This window comes from Leopardus geoffroyi, chromosome B4 (genome assembly GCF_018350155.1).
Source record: "Leopardus geoffroyi isolate Oge1 chromosome B4, O.geoffroyi_Oge1_pat1.0, whole genome shotgun sequence".
Classification (NCBI taxonomy): domain Eukaryota; kingdom Metazoa; phylum Chordata; class Mammalia; order Carnivora; family Felidae; genus Leopardus; species Leopardus geoffroyi.
Window position 1 is genome coordinate 69,573,254 of NC_059341.1, and position 20,362 is coordinate 69,593,615.

Sequence of the window (20,362 nt, forward strand, 5' to 3'; positions counted from 1 at the left end):
ATGCCAGAGTCAATTCTATTATCTCCTCCAACACACTCTTATTAGATTCTTCCAGCAGGCCCCAACCTAGAGCTGACCACCATACCAGATATATTGGATTTCCTCTTGCTCCACCCCAAGTGAATGATAGTAATGCTTTGTAGGTATGTATATGGCAATGGGAATGATCTAATGAGGAAAGAGAAACTGATAATATAAGAGAAAGGGAATAACTGAAAGAGAAATACTCATGAAAAAAAAATGTTAAAGGAGTGGCTTATAGAGCATGGGAGGAGACATTGGCCTTTGAGACAGTTGGGCCTCCCTTTTTCATTGTAATAGAAGGACAGCCCACAGCACAGATTGAGGTGAATTTGGATTGATACACTGAGTGGAAGGAAGAAGCAGCAGTTCCTATTTCATAGTTTCTTTTTTCTCCATGAAGCATGGGACGGGGTACTGGCTAAAAATGAAGACAGAGAAGACCCCATAGCAGATTTGCAGAGAAGTGGGGTATAAAATACCAGTCTGGGAGACTGGAAGGTTGAGGTAGTAATAATCTAGTGTCCAAAGGGCTGTGAGGCAAGGTCATCGATTGAAAGTGAGGAGGTCCCGTTGGAGATTTGAGAAAAGAGGAGTAACTTGACAAGGGAAGTATCAAGTGATTGTCGGGCAGCATTGATGGTCAATTTGAGATTTGTGTTAATGAATTTACAGTGAGAGAGTCAGTGTGGTCAGCATCGATGTGCGTTTCCCTGCAGGACCATACAGCTGCTCAGGTGGGAACATGGGGAAGTAATATCTGGGTTCACTCATGATTGACTTTTTGCTGGATGATATGGTAGAAGCAGAGAATGACAAGGGAGTTGTAGATTTTTCGGAAAGATTGTCATGGGTAAGTGTGGTTCTAAGGCATGCAAAAAGAGATAGGAGGGCATGAAGGAATTATTGAATGTGAAAAGTGGAAGAGTCAGTAGGTTCATGGTCTAGTGAAAGAGTAAACATGCTGAAGTGGGAATTCAAGAGTACCTGTGCTGATCAGACAGTGGAGTGCTGAAAATAGATATTTTAAAAGAAAAGCAACTATGGCAATGACCTTTTATGAATAGTCTTTTCTACACATTGTGTATGGCATGTTGAACAATTTTATGAGGACCTCCTCCCCCCAAAACTAACATATAAATCAGAAAGTCCAGCCACAAATGACTGTAGGTATTTAGCAATGGCGTTAGTAAGCTAATCAATGATCATTTCCGTGTTTGTCCAAAACTCAGGAGTCAGCTGTGAATAATCCTGGACTTCAGGATTTTTATAAAGGTAAACCACATGATCCTAACACCTAAAAGCAACTGTTTTCTCTAAAGATACAACAAAAAAATAACTGACATAAACAGAGATTTTCCCTAGTTTCCTCACATGCCATTGTTCTTTGTTTTAGATGGAGCAGGACTGTGTGAGAGGCCATTGAAAAACGGTTGTTCATACAGTTAGAATGATTTTCTAGTTGCCACAGCAGAGGTAACAATACATAATTGGAGTATCACTTCTCACATACCTTGAATTTGTTCCCTATTTCTATTCCTGGTCCAGAATTACTGATTACTGGCATCATGAATCTACCCTCTCCTGATTAACAATATAAACGAAATTAATTTTTTTGTGAAGGTATAAAATTCATTCAAGATGGGAAGTTTATCACTTCCTAAGGTGGCTCAAAACACACGATGAGAAACAGACAACCTGGACCCAGAAAAATGTGATTTCTCTTATTTCCCAAAGGATCTAGGAAGCTCCTAAGAGGAGAAAATTGGAGTATTAAAATCTGCCTACGTTTCACAGCAATATCATTGATAAGGAAAAAGTAGTTGATGAAGGACTTGAGTTAGGGATGTTAGTGGAAAGATGTTACCATATGACCTTACTTTTACCCTACTGTCTCTATAGAAACATGATTTACTTACTAGTTGTAGCAACTTGTTTTAGATCTTTGGAGATGGGTGTGTGAGCCTGTTGTTGCCATAGTGATGTGGGTATTCCAGGGTTTTGTTATTTATTTTTTGCTAAGTATTATACCTGGTTTCCACTATCAAGATAATGATATTGAAGCCATATTTTCACAGTAGACTATCTAGCTTCCATTAGCTGTGGGAGTTAAAGTTTTTATACTTCCCATTATTTCTTTGTTTTAAGTAAGTGTTTTGTTGGAACAACTCAGCATGGTATTCCACTAGTTACTAATCAACATTACAAAATGTAAGACAATGATATATGATTAATACTAAGCTTGTATAGTAGTGCATCTGTTGTCGGATAAATATAAACCAGGAATATAAAATAAAATAAAATAAAATAAAATAAAATAAAATAAAATAAAATAAAATAAAATAAAATAAAATAAAATAAAATAATAAAAGGAAGATATGGATACAATAGACCCCTGTATGCCCTGTTTCCTGTGATTATCAGTTGACATCAATGACCATCCTGTCTGGCCCTGGTTCATCTTCAGACTTACATAGTACTGATTGCCTCTGAAATTTTCTCTTCATGGCTTGGGCCTCAGAGCTCTTTAGGGTTTGGAAACAGTTTGCCTTAAAAGCCATTGAAGGTACTTTCAAGCCGCATTCTTCCTCCAACAACATAGTCGTATCTAGAAAGCAAAAGTATGGATTGTTTTTTTCTTTTTAAGTTCCTGGTTTCTCGTTAGACCCAAAAATAAAATATGTAAAAGTTTCACAGTACTGTAGGGCAACTGATTTATGTATAAATCCCATTCTTTCTATGATTGGAAGGATGTTTCACGGCAAGCTTTACTAACTTTAACCTTCTACTCCACCCTCAGTTTCCATGCAATTAGTTTCTCACAGGATTAGAAACTGCTTTTATTTTTTTTTTTAATTTTTTTTTCAACGTTTATTTATTTTTGGGACAGAGAGAGACAGAGCATGAACGGGGGAGGGGCAGAGAGAGAGGGAGACACAGAATCGGAAACAGGCTCCAGGCTCTGAGCCATCAGCCCTGAGCCCGATGCGGGGCTCGAACTCACGGACCGCGAGATCGTGACCTGGCTGAAGTCGGACGTTTAACCGACTGCGCCACCCAGGCGCCCCAGAAACTGCTTTTATTTCTTAAAGGGACTTTATACATGTTCCCAAAACATAGCATCTTAAAGCACATTTAAGCCAGATTAATGTAGTTTTACCAGGTATATGAAGTGACTCTTCTACTCCAGTCACAAATGACTTCAGGATGGTTAGCAGCACCATCGTGCATGTCTGGCTTTGATTCGTATACACCTGTGAATTGTCTCTGTGGAGAAAATGTACAGAGGTAGCATTTCACTTTTATGTTTTTCATCAAACAGCTTGCTAGTGACAGAGGGAAAGGTATGAAAGTTGTTAGGGAAAACATTCTCTATTACCAGGAGGTTGTTTCTTCAGAAGTCAGAGGCTTGTGTGCTTTGTGAAAGGAATACTAAATTAAACCTGTACTAGAGAATTTCTTTCAGGTAATCAGGCTTTACAAAGCCACCTTTGCCTCATACGAACAAAATGTTCCACAGGTAGCTGCTTAGAAGTTATTTCATCATAGAATTAAAGTCACTTTGATTCCGAAATGTATGCTTCTGTTGTACTAATAGGAAATAGGCAGTGTCTGAAACATTCTCAACCAAAGAACTAATGGCAAGTCCACATTCGTTACTGGTGTCGGATGGTTTGTGGGATCCAGGAAATCTCACTTGAGCCTCCTTCAGAGCCTGGAATCCTACCACCACAAGTTTAGTCCTTTGAATTAAGGCTTTGTATTTCCAGCCTTTATTAGTATAAGCCAAACCCTAAGTGGGCAACATTTAAAATCATTATTAATGCAAGAATCAGACTCTTAACTATAGAGAACAAATACATGGTTGCCCTAGGGTGGGGGGATGGGTGAAACAGGTGATGGGGATTAAGAGTATTTTATTACAATGACCACAGAGTAATGTATATAATTGTTGGATCACTATATTGTACCCCTGAAATTAATATAACACCGTATGTTGAACATACTGGAATTAAAATTAAAAATCTAATGAAAAATAATTATTAGTGATGATCTCTTTAAGAAATAATTTGTCAATTTTCTTTATATCCTAAGAGCTACTTGTGAGAGAATAGAAGATAACATTATATGCCCAATTTTTCTAGGGGATCGGTAAGGTGGCAAACCTGAAATTCCAATGACTGCCTGGATAGGCATATCCCTAGGAACTCCATGCAGTTAGAAAGAAGTAGGAGGGTGCTGAGTGTCTTTAAAATGGGATGTCAAAAATAATATCAAAACAGGGAGGGGGACAAAACAGAAGAGACTCATAAATATGGAGATCAAACTGAGGGTTATGGGAGGGGCTGTGGGAGGGGGGATGGGCTAAATGGGTCAGGGGCACTAAGGAATCTACTCATGGAATCATTGTTGCACTATATGGTAACTCATTTGGATCTTAATTTTTAAAAATAAAAATAAAATTGAAAAAAATGGGATGTCAAAATGAAAGATGGTAGAGGAAACTTTGAGACCTATTCTACACTTTTGCTTAGGTCCAATACGATGACCATATTGAAAAATTATGTTGGCCCAGGATCTTAGTCTTCTTTCCCTTATGATTCTTGAGTAGATGCTTTGATCTGTGGCACTGAAATCTTATGGGTGGATTCTGCCTTTCTTATCTAAATAGATACGTTCCATTTTATTGCAAAATATTTCATCGTGCCTCTTCTAAGCAAACACCAAAGCCGTGGCACGGCATTGAGAACGTAGAGAAAACACTCACAAAAGCAAAGCTCCTTCTACAAATGTCTTCCCACAGCACAGGGAATTTCTCCCCTGCTATTGGAAGGACACTGAAAGTCAATGCATTTTAGTTTTGACTACAGCTCCTCATTTGCTTTAATTTAAAGGTCCCAATCTCAGTTCTTTATGGAGTGTTTAGGTTTCCTTGTAGGTCTCTTAGGAATCATAAGCTTCTCTTTAACTATATACTGCACTGCTGTAATTGAAGCTCTTTTGTTGTTGTAATTTCTTCCTAATGTTACAGTTTCAGTCAAGTGTTCTTTCCCTCTGGAGGCATTAATTATGCCCAGTTTGAAAATACCCTTGCTTAGTATATACTTTTTACTTCCAGTGCCAAATCATACCACTGGTTCCTATTCTTCCCCAAGGTGAAAGGGTTTACCACCTTTTTTCTTTACTGTTTAGCACTCACCATGCCCTTTTTCACCAGTTAGAAAGTCATTCTTCATAGTTTCCTAAAGTTCACCAATTTATGGTACCTATCTCAGGACAGAGGATCTAATTTTTGTTTTGTTTGCTATCAGCTATGAAAGTATTGGTCAGTAGAGCTTATGAGGGTCTCCCCTGGCTAAGTATTTACCTATGGTTTATAGCATGTCATTAAAATCAAATGGTTATTTTCCAATGGCAAAGCCTTCACTGAGATATCAAATTGAAAGGGAGGATCCTTCTTCAAATGTAGCAGAGAATAGTGGAAAATATCCTCTTGTTTGAAGTTAGGTGATTTTTCTTTTATTTAGTCCTGGTAACTGTTTCAGATAAAACACAGTTAAATGGATTCTTACTATAATCAAACTTAATAACCTTCTTTTCATTCACATACACACATGCATACACACATACACACACAACCCATCTCCCACTAAAGAGGAAAGCCTACTTAATTATTTTTTTACAAAAAGTTATATACTCTTCATCCAATTAGGAACAAGTTCCCCATGATGAGAACATCAATTTGTCTTTTAGTGTTTGGAATTAAGCGATTTATCCTAAAGTCATCTGTTTCTGAGAGTAGTACAAGTCTATTTCATTATATAAAAATGAAGTACAGTGAAATTTATTATTATTTTACTGAACATAAATCAGGAAATAGATTCAATATACATTACCTAAGGACTGACATTTCAAGCCCCTTAGCCATGTGTTTCAGTAAATGTGTTTCCATGTTCATTTACTGCTACATTTTGAATCATTGCCTCTGCCCATATGACTGCTGATGTCTCTCCCTTCAGCCTGAATGAACCCATTTCATTCCAAGGGTGAGAGCATCTACAAAATAATAGAAAACCTTGGCCTGAGCTACACAAAACACTTTCTTATTATCATACTGTACAAAACTCAAAAGAAGAATTGATAGAGTCCAATGTAGTATTTTTGTATTTGGACTTTGTTTTATTAAAATATAAATAAAATCACAGTAGCTCCCAATATTTTTATGAACATTTCTCTGCCTACTTTGACAGTCTCAGATATTTTATTGATTCCATCTTATTGATTTGTGCATATTTTATATTTTATTGTACAATTTTAAGGGGTTTTCAGTTTATGATTTGATACAAAAGAATTACACTTATCTCTCCAATTGTACAATGAAAATTTGAAACATTGGCTTGAATATACATACAGAAATACACATTGAAGGTAAATTTGGGTGATCCTGGTAACATAAGTTAATTTCAAATGCTGGGCAATAATTACGAAAAGCTCCCAACATGACCCGGAGAGTATCAGTGAGTTCTCCATTCTGCTGTGGGATTTCTCTCTGAGATAAATGTCGTTCTATGTGTGTTTTTCTCTCAGGAGGTCGAGCTGTGTCGTGTTAGCAGTCAAGAGAAGCTGGGCCTGACAGTCTGTTACCGAACGGATGATGAAGAAGACACGGGCATTTATGTCAGCGAGGTAAGAAATGCCGAGGAGGGTAAGGAGGGGGAGGGAGACTCTGAGGAATGGAGTCAAATGACTGGCAATGAGAAAATCCTTGGGAGGCTTGAATGTGAAGAATTGGCCATGTTCCAGTACTTGTCACTTTCAATTAGGAAAGTAAATTATGTTGCCCAGGTAATGTAATTATTATCAGCCTGTTTAATGTGGACAGTTTCACCACAGAATCCCAGTAAGGAAAAGTGCAAAAATGGGAACATTGCCTGAATTTGAATAAATTCCCTAAGGATGCAGAAATTCAAGCAGAGTTTTCGATGAGAAAACGTTTGTCCTTCCATTCCCTTTATCAGTGCTGTTAACAAGAGCACTAATTGCGTGTTAAATCTAATATCACAGATGTCACATATTTTACTCTGCTGGGAGGATTGATAAACTTGAATATCCAAGGAGTGTATCTATAAGTTTGTTTTATTCAACCCCATAATCACTGTCAGAAAGTGAGATACTTAAATGTGAAACACTCTTAGTGTTAATTACCTTGGAAAAACCGTGAAGCAAAATGTATTATTATAGGTGACTTTTTAAGACTCCCAAAAGAATCATTTTGAGAGTAGTAGGGTGTAATTTATTTTAATGATATGTACACATGACCAAAAATTATATACATGCAAACACACATATAGATGCATGTGTATTGTCTAATTCCTCCATATATATGTATACACATGCATATATATGGGTGAAACTGTCTATGTATGTATGTATATGTGTGAAAAAGAAGTTAGAGAAACTAGATACTAATTGACATCCCATGCTGTTTCAAGTGCTCTTGGCCATGATCTTAAAATCATTACCTAACTTATTCAGCTTCAGCTTCCTTAACTAGAAACTTGGTACAATGCCTATCTCATTGCTTTTATAGAGGTGTTTAGAATATGGGAAAGATAACGTATTTAATGCTCTTTGAAAACTACACAGCTCTATAAATGTAAATGTTACTCTTTATCACTTTACTGACTGGCTCCTGCAATGGAAAAATCTCTAGAGAATATTTGACTGATATACCTCTTTTAAGTGGACAGCTATGATAAGTCTTCTAATTATGGTGAGGAAGTAGAGGGAAATACCTGCAGAATTGTCCTTTGTAATATGTACCGAGGTACAGATGTCGACGTTAAGCACTAGGTTGATTATAGTTCTGCAGGTAAAGTTTTAGATTGTGAATGGCTTCTCAATAGGATACAGTTAATTAATCATGCCTAACTTCCCTCTATTGAGTCTCTTATTTACTATTTATATATGTCAGCTTTGGAGCTTAACTTTCCAGGGATAATAAAGAAGCCACAGGAATTGAACATATGTACTTGGAAGGAATATTTTCCTTATACATCTTACATGTAATTATAGTGTCTTTGTTCTTAATTGATCACTTAAAATTCACTTATTAGGTGGATAAGAAAGTAATATCTAACATCTGGACAGGATGGATCAACCTCATGGCTATACTTGAAATACTTTGCTTGAAATAAAAGCTTTGATGTAATAAGTTCAAATAAATGGCTTAGAGCCATCATGTAAAATGTGATAGATGGTATTACCCCCAGTGAACTGTGTTTGGCCCATTAAAATGTTGGTAAACTCTAAATAGAGTCTTAAATATCTATTTATTCTAAAATAACTTATAGTTAATAACTTTACCCTATAATGTAAGGTAGAGCCTAGTAATAATCTACATGGATAGGATTTTTTTTTTCATTTTTTGAGCAACATCAATTATAAATCTCTATAAATTAATGTGCTCATGAGACAGAAATTTCTTTAATAAGTATGGACTTATTGTATAGCTGTCAGCTTTTCTAAGACCGCTAAACCAGGATTTAAAGATTACACTAGTAGAAAGCAAATTTCCTGAGTCCAGAGAATTCTAGTATTAACATCTGCTAGAGATCATGTCCGCTGAAGACCATACCTGATGGTCTGGATACAGAAATGAGTGAATGGATGTAAAAAAAGAAGAAGGAGAAGGGAGAGGAGAGGAGGGGAGAAGAAGGGAGAGAAGGAAGGAAGGAAGGAAGGAAGGAAGGAAGGAAGGAAGGAAGGAAGGAAAGAAAAGGAAAGAAAAGAAAAGAAAAGAAAGGGAGGAAAGAAAAAGAAAGGGAGGAAAGAAAAGAATAGAAAAGAAAGAGGAAGGAGGGAAGATGGAAGGAAGGAGAGAGAGAAAGAATGGAGGGAGGAGGGAGGGGTGGAAGGAGAAAGGGAGGAAAGAGAAAAAGGGAGGGAGAGAGAGAAGAATGGTCTTCAAATTAAGTTCTGCTCTAGTTCTCTTTAATTGTATTATTATTAATTCTAAAGTAGTCGATTTATATTTTTAGAATCAGTGATATTTGACAGAAAAATTTGACATGCATTGTGTAAATCAGTAGAGAATTTTGAACCAGGTTACTAAACGTATTTTTAACCATATTTTTAAGTTTCTGGGGAAATATTGCATATCCAGTTGAAGATGTGTGTTTTCTTCATTACAGGTAGATCCAAATAGCATTGCTGCCAAAGATGGCCGAATTCGAGAAGGGGATCGTATTTTGCAAGTATGTGGCATAGTCATTTCCTCTAGTTTCCTACTATTTGTTCAGTAGTTTCAATTCTATTTAGTTTTTTATAAAAAAACTAGGAAAAGAATTTGTCTTTTCTAGATATTAACATTCACAAAACACGAAGCTATCAAGTAAAAATGTTTTTAAAATGAGGATGGTACCATTCATTAAGAATTATTAGCTAATAATTAGTGATTGAGGCATCATCTCTGGACTTGGATAACTCCTCTTCAACTTCTGGCACCACCACTTACCCGAGCACATTACTTAACCTCTCATCGTAAGCCTGTTTCCTCATCTTAAAACATGATAATAATAAAACGTATTGTTGCAAAGGTTAAATGTGATTATGCATGTGATATGCTTCGCACACGGCGTGGTGAGTAATAAACATTAACTTGTATTACTACCAGCAGCAGCAGCAGCAGCAGCAGTTACTGCTGCCTTTTCCAGAATAAATTAGGTAAACATGGATTCCTGTGTTCCATTGCTATATGAAAGTCTAGAAGTCTGAAGAATTTTATTTGTTGCTGGGGACGGGTGGAGGGGAACACCTTCTTTTCCTCATGGAAATGTGAAAACATAGAGACTATTTAAATTTCAGTTTAAAGATGATGGGCAGCTCATAAGAGGGGAGGTGGAGCTGGTAAGAATTCCAGGCCAAATTAGGAATAACCCTGAATGCCAGTTTCCGCCCTAAACCCACCTTGACCCCCTCTGTCTCCTCTGAGTCCTTTCCCATGCAGAATGGCCACAGAAAGACACACAACTCCCCAGCTTTTGTGTCCAGATTAATCCAAGATAATAACAGAGGCCTGTCAGGGTTGAGTTTCACTGCAGATCACAACTACGAAATGGGGAAGATGACTTAAAAGCCGAAGTGAGGGAGCTATAAACTGTTAAAACATTCCGCATAGCTTTTAGTCTTTGTGATAGACCTACAGTTCCCATTTCTCCTTCCTAAATGCAAACCCCTGAAGAATGTTTCTTTGCATTTGATGCGAATGGATTCAACACTGTGCCTAGAATGAAGGCTTCAAAAATAGACAAGATGCCATCCCAGCATTTGGGGCACTCCAGGGGTAGTTAGGAAGACAGCTGCATACACAGATGATTACGATGCACTGTGGCATTGTCATGATAGAAGTGTGCTCTCGCTGCCCTGGGCACATACCAGAAGGTTATTCTGCCCAGCCTTCTGTTAGTCTTTCCTTTCTTCGGGGTACAACTCACTGATTCACAGCACTTCTTCATACCCTTCCTCTTCTCTAGCTAGATGCTGCGGAACTCCTTTTCCATCAAGGACCCTCTACTAAGGCTCCAATTAGGAAAGAATATAATTAATTATGAATTAGTGGTCATTCATGGTCCTACTCATTTTTCAGAAACTTCAAGAATATGTAACTTCTATTTCTATTGCTCCCTAAGTGGTGACCTGTAGTTTAACAAAATGGAATGTGTCATAGGCTATATCAGGGGAAGGGAAATCAGGTAACCAAAGCACAGTCTTGTTTGCTACCATATTTTCGATGTCTTTCTCAATCACACATGAATAAGTGAATGAATGAAACATAGGTATTTAGTGGAAAAGGTAATAAGATAGATGAATCAAATCTGTAGTAAAGCTTTACTGATACAGCCTCATTAAAAAATAAGGGCACATTTTTTTGTGTGAATCACCCAGATAATGAAACCTCCAAACATATTTTATTATTATTATTTTGATTTGGAAGTAATTATAAATGTATTGTTCACCTTGTTGACATCTACAGTTGAAAATACTCAGTTGAAAAGAATGTAACCTTTTTTTTAAATGTTTGTTTAATTTTGAGAGAGAGCACAAGCGGGGGAGGGGCAGAGAGGGAGGGGAACAGAGGATCCAAGGCGGACTCTGTGGTTATAGCAGAGAGCCCAGTGCAGAGCTTGAAGTCAGGAACCAAACTGTGAGATCATAACCCTGAGCCAAAGTCAGATGCTCAACTGACTGAGCCACTCAGCTGCTCCAAAAAGAATGTAACCTTCTTTTGATGCTCAAGGGTCTGTTGTGCCCAGCAATCATTGCACAATGCAAGAATACAACAAAAGACTCAGTGGCTAAAAGGTCTGGAAGATTTTGTGCACCAATATAAAATCACCGTAGTTGACTACGTTTTCTGATGTGTTGGGTCTATTTTTTGTCATGTTTCTCTTGTTTCCAGTCATCACTCCTTTCTCTGACCATCTACTCTCCACATTTGACACCTTGTACTGCACCCTCACTGGCTCCCTTCCTAATCCAGCTAACCACTGCCCCATAAGGTAGATATACAAATGCAGTTATTAAAATTGCATTAGTTCTCAGAGTAGAGGTAGATCAAAATAAAGTACATGTGTTTTCATATGTGCATACTATATATTTTGACACTTCCTTATTCGTGGCTATATTAGAGGCAGATAAAGTTTTCCGATACAATATTTGCAGGATAATAAGGCATTCCTTAATGGAGTGGGTTCATTGAAGAAACAACAGCAGGATTGACAAAATTCCGTTGTCTGCCTGATTACTTTATATTCAGTGACAAATATGTCACACTTAATGAACAAATACATGTCACGTTAAAAAGCCTAGAATTCAAGTCTATTTGCACACACAGAAAACAAAGAGTCTTAAGGGTAATGCTGAAATTATATTAAATAAAACTGTGACAAAATTGTACCCATAGACAAATAGCTCCCATATGGTTGATGAGGAGATTATGGGATACCCTGTAATGAGCAATTAATGACTCCTGTCTCAGGGAGATGAGAGGGAGAGAGCGAGAGGATTTACTTCTTATCCTTGGAGTTTCCTGGCTGGCTTTTATTTAAATGAATCTCTTTAGGGCAATTGTGGTTTTAATTTCCTGTTCATGATGACCTAAGTAGAGTATTTCTATGGTCTGGTCCTCATTGTGAAACTAAAATTTTCTAAATGTACTGTATCATGGGACCTCACCCAGTGGCACCACCCACACAGATACATTGGATTGGCCCAAGGTAGGGATTATACAGAAGAAAAACCATCAACCACTTTCATGAGAGCATGTTCTAGATCTCATGTGTTTTTCTTCTGCAAGCCATCAAGTGTTCTGTCTTCCATGCCATCACCACACACTTGTGGTATCAGATGTGTCCTCAGGAATTAATATGGGGAAGTCCTCTCACAAAATTGCAATGCTGAGTGAAGACAAGCATTTCTGAGCCCCAGAGAGAAAAGATTATTAAAGACAACATACATGATCAGAGTGCTGTATTCTCATTTTCTCCTTGGGATAGTTAGCGTAGCAACATTGCATGTCGCAGCCTGATCTCATGTTGGCCAAAAACGTCAGCCATGTTCCTAAGGATTACTCTGACAAAATCCTGCAAAAAACTCAAGCAGTGGGACAATAAGACTTCAAATGAGCTTTCTCTCTCTTTCTCTGCCCTACATCTAAACTTATTTCCAGCATTTGTTCCTACTTTTTTACTCTCTTCCCCTTAGATAACTGTTCCCCGCCCCCCACTTCTGTTCTTTCCACTTCTATATCTCTGTACATTATTCACCTTCTTTCCATACTAAAATATAAGCTCACTTGAAATAGATCGTTCCTCTTTTGCCTTAGATCCTGGGTTTTCAAATACATTCCATAGGTGGTGCCAAGAATTTTAGTTGCCCACCCACCTCTGGTACTTGCTAATATAGGTAACGTAAAATTTAGCACATTCAAGCAAAAAAGCTATATTAAACCATCTCTAGGCTTTTAGGGTTTTGCACACATGTGCACACACACACACACATATACACACACACTCACGCACATACAGCAGATTGGGCCCAATGTGAGATTTTGGCTGATTTGTAATACCATGAAACTCTTCTAAGCCAAGGCAATACCTGCTTTGAAGTCAATGTTTACATATGCCCAGACACAGATAATAAGACAAGACCTATTTTCTAGCACAAATTTTCCTCCTTGTAACAAAAGGTACATGTTGCCTTTCTCCTGGTTCTCTTTCCCTCTCTTTTCTTAAAATTAAAGTCTTCCATTAAACTGTGGTGTCACACTGACACATCTATTTCATCTCCTCCCTGTGATTCTCGGTCCTTCACCTTTATGTCTGCCTGGTGTTGTCATGCACAGCAAACTGCCTTCCCACGAGCAGCCCTGTAGCCACAAGCCATCCTTCAGGAACAAAAGCAAATGAAGGTTGAAAGCTCTATCTGATTCCATTCCTCAAATCTTTTCATTCTTTGCTGAAACCCATGGCTGCATTTCTTGCCCCAATATCAGTCTGGGTGTCAAACTCACGTTCTGAGTTCAATAGGATCTACCAACCGGTGGGCTAAAGACACGGTTTTGAAAGAGGAACGATAAATTACATTTTAACACCAGATTTCTATGGTGAATTCATTTCATTCCACCCATGATTCTGGGTGTAAATGTGTTTCTACAACATGGGATCTGTCCTTTCAGGACAAGGCATAGTGCGAGGACTGGAGACCATAGATCTGGTCATGCTGAGTTCACAGAGGAGACAGATGAGTACCAACTGTAATGGGGCTGAAAATCGAAAACAACTACATTGTTTCTTGATGGTTCTCGAAGAGTTAGAAATACATATGAGATAGATGTATAGAGTACTAAACCACCTTTACTACTATGGACTTAATTATTATGCATGAATTTTAATATATTTGCTGTGTTTAGAAGAACACAATCTTTCCTGTATGGAGGATTGAAATATAGACATCGATGATGTTATAGTAGTAATAATAATAATAATACTAGCAAGAACAGTAACATCAAGAGCACTACGTGGTAACCTAGAGCACTTCCTGTTTACCAGGCACTTGTTTCAACCCTAGACATGTATTGACTCATTTAATCCTTACAAGAACACTCTGAGGAAGGCACTAGTATCTGCACTTTCATATAGGGAACATCATAGTAACATCAAATAAACATGAATGAAGAGTATTTAGGATAGTGGTAAATGAACTTCAGATGCAGAATTTAGATGTATATAATTGAGCAAATAAAAGTAATGAGAATTAGATTTCAAACAGAAAAGGTGAAGAGAAGCTGTGGGAGAACATCCACCTCCACCTTCCTAGGAGCAAACATGCCAACAGTGGAGGGAAGATGAATGATTAGGTCCGTGATTAATACACAAATAGATGCATTGCAGACACAGTGTTAAGAATTACTGTGAAATGGACGTAAACCCCCAAAGCTCAAAGAAAGTAAACATTTTTAAGTCCTTATTTTCAGACTACACCGAATTGGGGAGGGGGGAGGTGTAGTGGAATCCATCACTGCCAATTTATCTTCATTTGAGAAAAAGCCTTGGATTCAGTACAAAAATAGCTTTTCAGATGTATATTTATGAAAAACCACAAAATACCCTTTCCTATCATTAGTTACCATTTTGGAATCCTAGCTTCTGTTTTCTAATTTGATGAGTTTTATTGTGAGTTGCCAAAAAAAAGGAAATGCGCTTGAAACTTGTAAAAGCTGAATTTCCTATCCACATTTACAAGTGAAAAACAAAGGTGATATGCATTTGATCAGAGTGAGAAAATACAACATATGGTTGTATGATTCCCCCCGCCCAAGACTCTTACTTATTTTCTGCTTTCTTTGTGTTCAGTATGTATGATAAGAGTCCAGGAATAAGAATAATTTACTGTGGTCCAAAGTTGAGATTCCTGGGCTTCGATAATTATATGTCCTTGTGTATCAGCCAGAATCCCAGAATCATCCAGAATCCCAGAATCCCAGAAACGAGGAGAAAATTCTCACTAGTCTACTTCATGCTTTTCAGCAGAAATCCGTAGTGAAAAATGTTAATTATTGAAAAATTAGTCAGTACAGCCACATTTTCCTTTTAATTTACTGAAATAATTAATACTTATTTTAGATAGAATTATTTGACCTCTTCAACTAAAATTTCTTTCTGCATATTTTGATTATGTGCTATGGATCAAAAAATCTCATTGTCTCCATGGATTTGAACAATCAATAAAATAAAATAAATATAAAATATCCAAAGAAAATCCAGTTAACTTGGAGCTAAATACATTTGCACGTGAAAATGTAGCTTACCATACAAACTTCAGGAATCTTATTTGCTGTGTCTGTAGAACTTAGAAAAAGGAAAAATATGTGTGTGTGTGTGTGTGTGTATCTATATATATCTATATATATCTATATATATCTATATGTATCTATATATAGATATATTGAATTCCACTGGAGTCTTTTTAATCCAAAGTTTACTCAAGCTTGGTTTCTTTCAAAAAGCCATTTTTACTCTGTATTAATTTTTAAAAAGTTAAGTATGCTTAAGAGATGAGCCTTAAGAGATTTCATTAGTTTTGTTGTTTGAGGAAATGGATGAATCTTAGAAAGAGCTGGAGTGTTGATGAGGATGTTACCGATGCACTGTTCCTTGTTTTGATTATTTAAGCAATTGAAAGAGATCCTGAGAGTGATTTGGGGCAACTGAGTCAGACCCACACAAATATGAGATGATTAAATGAAAATGCAATCAGCAGTGGCCTGGGAGCATCGCCTGGTGAGAGATAATACTGTAGCTCTCTAATTGGCTCATAGCAGGCATGCAGGATGACGGATTTCAGTTGTGGTATTGCCAGTCCTGCTTCCCCCAGCACTATTATCTCAGAGTGACACTTCCATTACTCTGAGCGGAGAAAGATGAACGTCACCTGTCAGGGGCTGGTTAATTGTGTTGCTAGATGTATGTTGCCAGGGCGCAGGTTGGACATTTATGAACATAACTGCTTCCTCTGATGTCCGCCATCCTTCAGGGATCGATATGGCTCTTACAGTAAGCGCGTAATTGAGTGAAGGCACTTACCACTGAGGGGCTGGAGATGAGCCCATTGTGTGAGCTTCATTGTCCATACGTTCACCATAAATGAGCTGATATTTGCCATTTATTGTGTGCAGCATTGTGGAAATGGAAACTAATGTGCCACTTTCATTTGTTTTCTAGATAAATGGGGAAGACGTCCAGAATCGAGAAGAAGCAGTGGCGTTGCTGTCGAGCGAGGAGTGTAAGAGAATCGTGTTGCTCCTCGCAAGGCCGGAGACTCAGGTCAGAACACAGATCCAAAATCTGGAGACTGTGGAGACTGAACTTCACATCCATTGTTTGCTCATCTATATCAAATCAGTACTGTGTTTATTTGTAAAGCTGAGCACACAAGACATAATTAAGAGTCACCTTACCTAACCTACCAACCTTATCTTTTTGAAAAAAGAAGGGAAAAAACATACAAAATGGAATCATTATTCTCTCCTTCCACTTGCCAGTTATTTGAATGAATTCATAAATGAAAAATGGTTGACGGTATGATTTTTAATTCTGTATGGATCCTTGCTCTACGTTTCTATCTAAAAATATTTAATTGGCATATTAAGGTATCTTGAAAGAATCTTTAATGAGAGAATCATTAGCGTATCTAGCTATCAACTTAAATCTTTTTAGGACACCTTTATCAAATAAAGTGGCCAACATAGCATGGTGTAGTTCCATGTATAGTAAATGAATTTTTTCCAAGTTTAGGGTGACAAAAACATCTGTCCGGCCAAAACCAAGATGATAGCTTCTAGGGAAATTGCTTTTTATATCTTTACAGAGGGCGATGTCATGACAGTCAAGGAGAGGTAATATGGTGAAAGAAAAGTGCTGTTGGTCCTTCTTTTTATATTCTTTTTATACCCTGCCACAATGCAGAAAAGGATAGCACATCGTCACCCTTCTGTCCATCTGTCAGTAGTTTGAGTGAAGTTGGTTATATCACCATTTGTCTCCCAGGCTATTGATCTGATATTTCTCAAACTCAGTAACTACATACTATCTATAAATTACATTGAGTAAGTGTATTTCAGTGTCAGACCAAATCCTGACTTGAATATAGTGGTTATAAAAGATCACCCTTTCGGCATATATTTCCTTTATGCCCTTGACCATTCTAAATGGTTCCCATAAAGCCTGCTATTGCCCAAGGCAGAGTAAAGTTACACACCTGAGGTGTCAGGAGTGGGGAAGGGAGCCTACACGACTGTGACACGACTGGCTGGACTGCCTATTTGGGAGTAAATTGAAAAATACGTATGAAATGTCACTAATTACCTGGAAATTTGGCAACCCAGTTAGTCTCACTGATCCCGTCTTCTTGAAAACGAACAGAATAAAGGGCTTAAACACATGTTAGTTAAATTCATGGTAAATTGAAGAGAACGGAGTAGTTATCCCTGTTATAGAAAAGATATTTTAATGTTTTAATGTGGGTTCCCTGCCCTTTCCATGTAACTGCTAGAGCACCTTATTAATTTAGAATTGAAGCATTTCCTTAAACCATGCCACAGAATGGCTATAATGGACTGTGGAAAGAATAGAAATTAATGACATAAGACTAGATCTATCATTGATGGAATACATATGCTTGCTAGAACTGGTGGTATTTTCAAATATCTGGCTACACTCCTGATCCAGCAGGATCAACGTTGGAGGATGAATTTTCAAAGGAGACTTCCTTTCCACTGTTGAGGGGAAGATAACCATCCTGCCAAAATCGGGAGCTGCTTTAGCCCCTCGATCCTAAAGAAACCTCATGCCACTGGAAGAAAGCTGATTGCCTTTAGAAAATCAGATTTCTATAAAAATAAGGAAAGAAAATGCATTTTAACACCAAATTTTTTTAAATGCAATTTAGGCAGTACATGCTATAAAATGCAAGAAAAAAGAAGACCAAAAAAAAAACATAAACTTGCCTTTATATCACCTATGTTTTTTAATCAATTTCAGTATATCTTATATTGCATTTTTGGCCTATGAATTTTATCCCAAGAGAATGTGGAAGTTTTTTGTGTGCTTTCTCTAGGCTTTTTCTTTTTTTAATGTTTCAAATACTCTCTGCATTCTTGGAAATGATCTACAGATTTGCTGGGGGCAATATGGTACCTCTGTGCAATATTTTTAAATAACTCATTTCTTTCATTCCCTGTCAACTTTCTTTCATTTTCTGCCCATTTTCCTCCTCAGACCATTAAAGATATTGCTATTCTGTCCTATTCCCCTTGGGACATTGGGACAGAGGGGGCTCCATAGGAACTTGTAAACACTACTTTTGAGACAATGCAGGTTGTTCTTTTCCCTGAAATGCCATGTGTGTTCCATACTGTGCAGACAGATCCCCCTGTTTCATAATAAGAGCCCTCCTTTCTCGCAGCTCGGCTCAAGGGAAAGGTCTGTCTGTGGCGTAGCCTGAAACTCAGACTGTCATGAATGCACATCTAGGTAGAAAGGGAGATACAACAGGGAAAGGAAGTGAGCAAGTAGAATCTCTCCTTACTTACTCTGCTGTGTATACCTCCAGCCTAGAGGAAAGACTTATCAGAGCAGACATACACTGACTATGGATGACAACTCAAGGATCTGTGGGATTAGTTAATAAGAAAAGAGTTATAGGGAATCATTAATTTCTACTGTTTGTTCTTCTTATCTTTCCCACCCCTTCATTTAAATTTCAGAAGACTCTATTCCATCATTCACTACTTCCGAGTAAGCAAATATTTTGTTTTGACCTGATTAAAGAAAAATCCCTTGGTGTGCTTATGAAAAGGAAACATTTCTAGCTTTACGTCATGTCTTTTGGAGTCTAGAGTTTGCAGCTTCATGAAACTTAAAAGGGATTAGAGAATGTAAAGCTTGGACAATTATAAATTGAAATGGAATTGTTAGTCAGCTTAATTTTCACAGTTCATCTGCATATCAAAGCCAGTGGGGTAGAACTTGCTGAAGTTATTCAGGCTACATGAAGATAAATGAGGATGAATAAATGTGTCAACACTTTTCGCCCCAGTCAAATCTGAGGTAATTTAAGTTCTAGGTAGCCTTTAATACATATCAAGAAACCTATAACTGCCTTCATATTGGTGATTATGACACATATATGCTAATGCCTCTCCGGGTGCAACCGGATGTCCTTCTTTCAGAATTTGTTTTGTCTCGAACTTTTATCATCTCAGTTATCTTTAAGAGCTTACTTTGCCATTTTTCAGGGATGAAAACACCTCAAACTAGAGCTGACCCTTGAATAATGCAGGGATCAGGAGAGCCAACACTCCCCACCCAGTCGAAATTTGCATGTAGCTTCTGACTCCCCAAGACTAATACACTGATAGCCTAATGTTGATTGGAAGCCTTAAAATAACATAAACAGTCAATTAACACTTATTTTATATGTTATGTGTATTATATACTATTCTTACAATCAAGTAAGCTAGAGAAAAGAAAATATTACTAAGAAAAGCATAAGGAAGAGAAGATATAGATTACTGTAGTGTATTTATCAAAAAATAAATGCATATATAAGTGGACCTATGAAGTTCAAACCCCTACTGTTCAAGGGTCAACTGTATTGTCAGTTTTGGCTCATTAGAAGGCTGCTGTTTCTTTTAACACAGAGTAAAACAGAGCATGGACAATAATTCAGGTAATTTAATCATAGACAGCTAATTTATGTAATCCAGCTCCAGAAATCTACTTTGAGGCAAATTATCTGTATTGACTGTCAACACTCATCATATTAGCAAGGTTTTTCACTTCACTTGTTACTGAGAAGCCAACAGGATTTATTCAGTTTAATTTGTGTAAGACTCCCACCAGAATACCTGCATCCTGGACCCACAAACAAAACCCCGCGTGTTCCACACTGCTCCATTCCCATTAAATGCACAATTTCAGATACATACACACACATACATATATGTGTGTATATGTGTCTATATTTTGCAATTGGGTGTGAAAAATGAATCAAAATAGACATGGATAGCATCACCTTTTTTTATGAGAAGAATAACTTAGAATCTTTCTCGTCTTCCCCCTAGATAAAATAAATGTCTGTATTTGTGGCAAGCAGCCATCTTGTTGACTTGGAAGCCATCTGCCTAAAAATAAAAAGGCAGGATGAGGGTAGGAGCATCAGTGTGTATGGGGGGTGGGGAACACTGTGTGTGTCGTCTCATTGAAGGTTGTTGTTAAGG

At 37.5% G+C, this 20,362-nt stretch overlaps 1 protein-coding gene across 2 annotated transcripts in view; it reads left to right on the forward strand.

The window, feature by feature from the left end:
- Window positions 1-20,362, forward strand: part of PDZRN4 (PDZ domain containing ring finger 4) — a 367,612-nt gene that overhangs the window by 339,732 nt on the left and 7,518 nt on the right. For both annotated transcript variants that reach the window (XM_045466897.1, XM_045466898.1), the window contains 3 exons: window positions 6,610-6,708; window positions 9,216-9,278; window positions 16,305-16,406. In XM_045466897.1, the coding sequence (XP_045322853.1) occupies window positions 6,610-6,708; window positions 9,216-9,278; window positions 16,305-16,406 (264 nt within the window). The remainder of the gene's footprint in view (window positions 1-6,609; window positions 6,709-9,215; window positions 9,279-16,304; window positions 16,407-20,362) is intronic.